The 7,906-nt window shown below is 32.4% G+C and overlaps 1 protein-coding gene across 1 annotated transcript; it reads right to left on the reverse strand.

Annotated features, from left to right (window-relative positions):
• Positions 1–5,126: 5,126 nt before the first annotated feature.
• Positions 5,127–7,327, reverse strand: LOC133297024 (UPF0496 protein At1g20180-like). The gene is made up of 2 exons (XM_061496068.1): positions 7,288–7,327; positions 5,127–6,175 (listed from the first exon to the last, which is right to left on the reverse strand). The coding sequence occupies exons 1-2, from the start codon at positions 7,325–7,327 to the stop codon at positions 5,127–5,129; spliced, it is 1,089 nt and encodes a 362-aa protein (XP_061352052.1).
• Between the last annotated feature and the right edge of the window lie 579 nt (positions 7,328–7,906).

A 7,906-nucleotide genomic window follows, 5' to 3' on the forward strand; every position in this document is an offset into this window, starting at 1 on the left:
GTAATATAATGGTGTGTATTCTGTCAAGCCAACATATCTCATAAGAGGAGAAATTTTTTTATATTTCCGTCACTTTGAATATTAGGTATAATTCTCATTCAAAAATAAAATTATAAATTATATTTTTTTTGAAATATATAATATAATATTTCTTTTTCCTGAAAGTATGTTAGCTGATGTGTTATATTTTTATTAGTAGGATGTAGATATTATAGTAATATATTAGATTTTTTCTTTTTAGAGGGTATATTCGCTAATGTCTCAATTTAATATAATTATGTCACCTAAAACATCTCAATTATTTAATTATAAATAAATAATCAGTTTTTTTTTCATTTTACGAGCATAATAATTGAAAATTACGAATTTAGTTGATGATAGATACGAATGGCAAAACGGGTTGGCCCGTCAAATGTGGGTTGGTCCGCCCCACGTCGTCTTTTGAATGTGAGTTGAAAACCTCAATCTGTCCCGTTTTATGGTGGATTGACGGGTTAATCCTCTTAAAAAATAAAAAATAATAAAAAATAAATTATATTTTATTAATATTATAGTATTACTTATTTGAAAAAAATATTTGTCCTTTTAAATGACACAACTTATGTCATTTCACTCTCACAAAGAAGTGGAACTCACACATTTAATTTTTTTGTCCACTCTCTCTCTTCCTTTATCTATCTCTTTTTCTCACTTAAAATGACACAACTTTACATCCTTTAAAATAATACACATTTTCTACTTATTTTCATATTACATTTCCCATAGTTTTTTTTTCCTATCTTAAGCCTAAATGTATTCTAATATTAAGTCATACATTCTTTACAAGCTTATTTTTATCTCCATATATAGATTATTTTTATCATAAATAAAGTTTTTCTTCTTTATTTTTTCAGAGAGTACTAAGATAACAAAAAATTAGATATCAAAAAAGTTTAAAGACAAATAAAATACTACCTAATAGTAAAAAAAATAAAATAATTTTACCCTGCGGGACAACCCGCCCGACTCACCGCTAACCCGTTTTGACCCACAACCCAACGAGGCGAGTTGTGGGTTGAAATGTGTAACTCCACCCGTTTCGTTTTGACAAATTGACAGGTTTACCATTCGAATTCAATTTATATTGTCACCTCTAATGATAGATTTATTAAAAATTCAAATATGAGTAATAAAATCTTATCATTTTAAAATTTTGAATTGAAACATGATATTGAGCCTATTTATTGTGATGGATTATTGCTAAGCTCAATAATAATAGTTTTTCCCTATCGTGGGCGACCCCTGGTCTTGTAACTCTGGTTTCAAAGTCAATTGTGAATCAGTCTGATTGATGCAATTCAATGAATTTTTAAATAAACATGGACTTCACTATTAATTACATAAAGATAGACTAAGTAAGAATCATATCAGATGTTGGACCTCTAACTCTAGTTTCAAAGTCAATTGTTAATCGTTTTGGCTTGACATAATTCAATGAATTTTAAAATAAAACATGGATTTCACTATTTACAGTTGGATAGACTAAGTAAAAATCATATAAGATGCGGGATCTATAAATCTAAGGGGACGTTTGTTATAGGAAATTTTTTTTTTTATCCGAAAAATAATTATCATCAGAATGTAGTTGCAAATATATTTTACTGAAATATTATTAAAAAATTGTTTGGTAGACTCATATTTTTCCGAAAAAATATAATTAATTTTACTAAATTTATGTTTGGTTGTTATAAAATATTAGTGGAAATATAAGGTTATTTTAACAAAATAACCCCATTTACTTTGATTCAAAAAGGTCTGTACTTTATCCCATTTATTAAAAAATGGTACAAACCAAAGGGTAATAATCCTACAAACCATAGGGTAAAGTGATATATCACTTGGTGGGTCACTTTTTATATCACTTGGTGGGTCACTTTTTACTTCCAGTGGCAACAAAACATTCCACCCAATCTTTAGCATTCCACTTATATGGATGGTACATAAAATTACACACAAAAGCTATTTCCAGGAAAAAAAATTTATCTGAAAAAGTTTGGTGTTTTTTCATACCAAACATAATATTGTTATTTTCCCTATGATGCTTTCCAAGAAAATTACAAAAAAAGTCTGGTACCAAACACACTCACCGCAAAAAAAACATGGATTTTACTATTTACAGTTGGGATAGACTAAGTAAAAATCATATAAGATGCGGGATCTATAAACCTAAAAGTTAAAAGTTTTATCCATTTATCATAATGGATTACCGCTTAATACATTGATTATAATTTTTTCCATACTATGAGCTCTGCTCACTGCGTAACCGTATCTGTGAAATTAAAAATTAAAATACGAGAGAATGGACGCCTTCCCTATTACTACTCATTCTAAAGCTTTTTAAATCTTGAAAGTGATTTCGAGAGCAAACCACCTATATTGTCATCTAAACACTTGCATCTTGTATGTCAGCTACTGGGTTGTGCTATGAATTGGTGAGCTTCTAAAGGCTGGTGAGGTTTATTAAAAAAAACAAAAAAAAAAACTTGTACTTAATAGCTTAGAGAGGCTTGAAATTTAAATAATTAGAATAGTGAAGTCTCCGTTGATTTGCTGAGGATTGGACGTAACTGATCACATAGTTTTATGATAAACCAATATAAATTTGTGTTATCTTTTTTCTATTTATTTGTTTTTGTTAAGATACATAGTCTCACATTGATTGTATGAGCAACTAATGTAAAGTTTATAAAGCTTTGGGCACTCCCACCCACCCTTCGAGCTAGCTTTTGGGGTGGTGTATCCCAAGGTTCTTTACATGGTATTAGAGCTTGAGTGACTATAAGGTCACAAGTTTGATCCTCCTCACCGCCTCCCACTTTAAAGTAGAATTAAAATAAAAAGCACTAAAAGGTAAACCAAAAATTGGGCCTGAGCATAATCCACGCTTCAAGCCCAATGAGCTCTCGCGTGATGGGGCGTGTTGATATATATAGTCCCACATTGGTTGTATGAGCAACTAATGTGGAGTTTATAAGGTCTTGGGCACTCCCACCCTTTGAGCTAGCTTTTGGGGTGGTGTATCCCAAGTAGGGGTGAAAGTGGGCTGGGCTGGGCCAAGCTTTGCTCCGAAAAGCCCAAGCCTACGTTAAAAAAAATTAATTTGGCCTGGCCCAAGTCTAGTATGAGTCTAACTGTTAGCCTGGTTTGACCCATTTATAAAAAAACAAATGGCCTAACTTGGCCCGTTAGCCTGTTAATTTTTAACTTCCAAGCAGAACCATAAATCAACTTTACAAAGTACTCAAATTATGTTGCTACACCAAAAATCATAATTTCAACGTTCAAACAGAATCATGAATCATAACAAAACTCATACAGTATGCATTTAAGTTATTTTCAAAAGCAAAATGCTCAAACTAAATAACATATATTTCGTCAGATCTAACCAACAAATTCATACTATGTAAATTAAAATAACTACATGAATTCAACAAACACATCATGATGCTTGTAGTAAGTACAACCTCACCCAATTTTTTTTTAATATATTCATATACACAATCTAACATGTTGAGATGTTGGTTCCTCTTATATAAAAAATAAAGTAAGATTTCTATTAAAATATAATCGAATATAATTAAGTTATAAATAATTGCAATTGATTAAATTTATATCTTTTGTTTTTTCTTCAAGGCATACTTATTCTATTTTATTTTATTCAAAATAAATAGTACAATATAGGTCGGCCTGTAGGCTTATAGGCCCGGCCTTTTGAAAGTGGGCCTACGGCTTTTTTATTAAACAGACTTTTTTAAAGCCCAAGCCCAGCCTATTATTCAAAATATACTAGATCAGGTTTGGCCTGATGTAGGCCGAGCCGTAGGCCCCTGTAGGCCGGCCCGTCCCAGTTCCACCCCTAATCCCAAGGTTCTTTACATAGTATCAGAGCCTCGCCTTCCCCAACTTTCTCTTGTGGAGTTTCTTAGCACAGGTACACTAGGCCTATTGCATTGTCCACTCTTCAAGCCCAATGAGCTCTCGTGTGAGGGGGCGTGTTGAGATATATAGTCTCACATTGGTTATAAGGCTTTGGGCAATTCCACCTTCAGAGCTAGCTTTTGGGGTGGTATATCCTAAGGTTCTTTACAGTTTTCATCTACCAGATTCTTAAACAACAAACTTTTCTGTAAACAATCTTTCTTTGTGACCTTTTTCAACCAATAATTACAACTACAGTATCTGAGAAGATTCGCTCAGTTGAATCTACTCATCACTTTTTTAATGTGTTGTTGTTGTTAAAGAATCATTTCAACCCAAAACTTTAGGGTGTTGTGTAAGGCCCTTTTTATTAGTTTATATTATTTTCTTTTCTGTAAACAATCTTTCTTTGTGACCTTTTTCAACCAATAATTACAGCTACAGTATCTGAGAAGATTCGCTCAGTTGAATCTACTCCTCACTTTTTTAATGTGTTGTTGTTGGTAAAGAATCATTTCAACCCAAAACTTTAAGGTGTTGGGTAAGGACTTTTTTATTAGTTTATATTATTTTCTAACACATTCCCTCACGCAAGAGTCCTGAGCTTGAAATATGGATATTGCATAGACCCAATTTTTTGTTTATCTTTTTATGCTTTTATTTAATTCAATTAGAAAGTGAGGGGCGTTGAGAATCGAACTCGTGATTTTATGGTCACTGAAGCTCTTGATACCATGTTAAAGAATCATTTCAACCCAAAATCTTAAAGGTTTTGGGTGAAGACCTTTTTAATGGTGTATATTATTCTATAATAGTTCTTAAAACTGCTCGATCTTGATCTGAAGATTTGCGGAAAACTTGAGACAAATCTTTATTTTGCAGAAATTTCATGAGTTAAATATGCAATACAACCCCTCTTCCCGTGTATTTTACCTACTTCATAGCAATAACCAAACATCCATAAATTAAGATTGATATCCCCATAAAAATTGAAGTGAAAGCTCTAGGAATGAATTTAATATATAACAAATTCACTCTAATTTTATTTTAATCCCCTTAATTTTAAAGGGCATGTCTACACAACTAGATATTATCTAATCATAATGACATAATTTACAGAAAAATAATCTCAAGCACACTGTACAAGATTCATACATATACGTACATATCTACACTCCAATGCCCTCTATACATGTTTTTGTCATTTCCTTAATAACTAAACCTCTTGCTCTGTTAATCGTCACAAGGCCCAAGTACACATGCTCTTCAAGTTCTTCCACTTGTTTCTTAAACCCAACATCACTTTTCTTAATCTCCTTAACAATTTGCACAGAGAATTTATCATCTTTCCTGTCCAAACAGAATTGCACCATTGCCCTGTTATGTTCAATTTCATCATGCAGCCTAGTTACAAGTCTACTCATTGTATCAAAGTCTCTATTCAGTATATAAGTTCCCTTGGCTGCTATATCAAGTTGATCAAGAACTTTTCTAAGAAACCTACTTCTTGGAACCCTTAAGCACAGAATCTTCCTCTTAAGACTCTTGAATGGGAAGCTCAGAATTGCTGGCCCCATGATTAATGCTGTTAAAGTATGTAATGCTATAATAGTGGCTGTAATTGCAACTAAGCCACAAGCTGCTGTAACACAAATTCCTGATGTCTTTTTCAAATACTTCATTATCTTAATTTTCCTTCCCACCTTTTTTCTCATTGATTTCAAATGGTGCAATACTGATGAAGACTTATCACTAATGAGCTTAAAGTCATGATTGTTAAGGTCTGAAAATGGGTTACTTGAGAAGATGAATGAGTTAAGCTCAGAAATGATTAGTTTGAACTTTTCTGGAGAGTCACCTTCCATAATGTCTAGTGCTCTTTGAATGAACTGGTAATTAAACTGGACTTGGTTGATGCTTTTGAGAAGATGGCTGCAAATGAGGGAAGCCTCAGCACTGATGTCAAAGTAACTAAGCATGAGATTTTTCAGTTCTGGTGTTTTTGAAAGGATTGCTGCATCAACAATAGAAGGTATGGTTTCTTGGCCTGGTTCAAGGAGGATTTCTGAAAATTTATTCTGGTTGGAATAAATGGAAGGTTGGTTTGCAATTATTTGAGCTTTATTTAAGAAATCAGCATAGGATTTTGTTCTTAAAGCCTTGTGGTACTCCTCACGGAAGTTGATGCTTTTTTGGGCATCTCTAATTTCCTTCACATCTGAAACCAGAAATTTCAAATATCAAATATAATGTATCAATCACAACAACTGATTAATTCTTGAACGATAACCATTCCCTATTAAACTGATGAGAATAATCCTTGTACATTTTCTATTAAATTCCGACCAGCAAAGATAGGGTGAGGATAAACCTTATACATATCTTTACATTTGTATATTTGCAAAGATACTATTCCTCAAATTTAAGCTCATGATTTTATAATCACAAAAGATCAGTTTTACCACGATTCGAAACTAGTCTTTTTTAATGATATTGTACTAAATATGACATACGAAAATAATGCAGAGTACAAAGGTTGGCAATCTGAGAAGTTATAGTTCTTCAATCAACATGAACAAAGTTTAAAGACTTCCAACAAAGCAAAATCACAAGAATCACAAAGCACCTGATGTTTAAGGGTTGAGGAATGGTAGATAGAAAGAAACTTGAAGCTTGACCAATTAACAAAATGACATACAACTTAGTTTACATTCATCAATTTAGGATTACGCATAGAATAAAGATAACTTCAGTTTTTGAGAAACAATACCAAGCTTTTCCATTAAAATCAGTCATCCTTGGCGTTTGATTACGAAAACGAAAATATTTTGGTCCAGAAAAGGCTGCAATGTACTTCCATTTCATGCCAGGAATATTTTGGTTGCTATTAACCATATTTAATTAGCATATAACGTTTTCCTTACATAAACCAGTTTAATTTCAAAGCTTTCTTCTTATTATTCTCCCCTATATCGAATAGATGAAAAAATAGGTTTGGTTATGCAAAGTTTTCCCTAATAAGGACAAACTTGTTTTTATAAAACACGAGCATGCACCACCGAACACGTCGATCAATTGGAGGTGAGTTGTTCCCACTTAGCTAGTGGTTTTGAATTCAAGTCTTGGGTACGCAACTGAGTTAAAACTTGGTCGAATTCGAACTAGTCGGCACACGTTCACGACAGGATACTGGATGGTTTATACCAAAAAAAAAAAAAAAAACTATCTTGCTTTGTATAACGCTAGCTTTAACCTGACCCGTTACAAGGATTTCAAAGAAGATGCAAACGTAATTGCAAAAGTGAAAAACCCGAAGTCATAACAACATACCTTGGCTAACCTTACAACAAGCTCTTAATTTTGCCAACATAGTTGGTTGATCTTACGAACAAACTTGACGTCGAAAAGCTAAGAAAGGAAGTTAATAATTATATGAACAAACTTGGTTCTCAATCACTTAAGGCCTACATATTATATATATCATGCAATTTCTCATCACCCCAATTAATCTTTTCTTGTAGTGTTTTATAAGAAAGAACAATGAATCAATGATTCATAAAGAAACTAATCAACTTTCTAGGTAATCTGTTGAAGTTGATACATTTTTGCAGTTTGCTTATAAAGCCTCTCGTGGTCGTTACAATAATTCAAGTTTAAGCTTTCCTTTTGATATATTCCTTTCTGTTCTCATCTACAATGAGATAGAGATAATAATTACTTTTCCTAGTTGTTTGCAAGTTTTAATGCTGAAATCCCTTTTGTCCTGAGAGCTTTTTCCTTTCTTTCAATTTGCTCCTCTCTTTTTTATGTTTTGTCCTATTTTAGTTACATAATTTCGCAAGCTTACACCACTTTTTTTTTAGTACATTAAACTTACACCACTTTAATTTAACCTACATGTGTATGCATTTCTAAAGAAGTGCAATATAAATGTCTGAATTAAATTACC

This window comes from Gastrolobium bilobum, unplaced genomic scaffold, assembly GCF_033153095.1.
Source record: "Gastrolobium bilobum isolate Gb01-03AN ecotype WA unplaced genomic scaffold, APGP_CSIRO_Gbil_v1 utg7324, whole genome shotgun sequence".
Lineage (NCBI taxonomy): Eukaryota > Viridiplantae > Streptophyta > Magnoliopsida > Fabales > Fabaceae > Gastrolobium > Gastrolobium bilobum.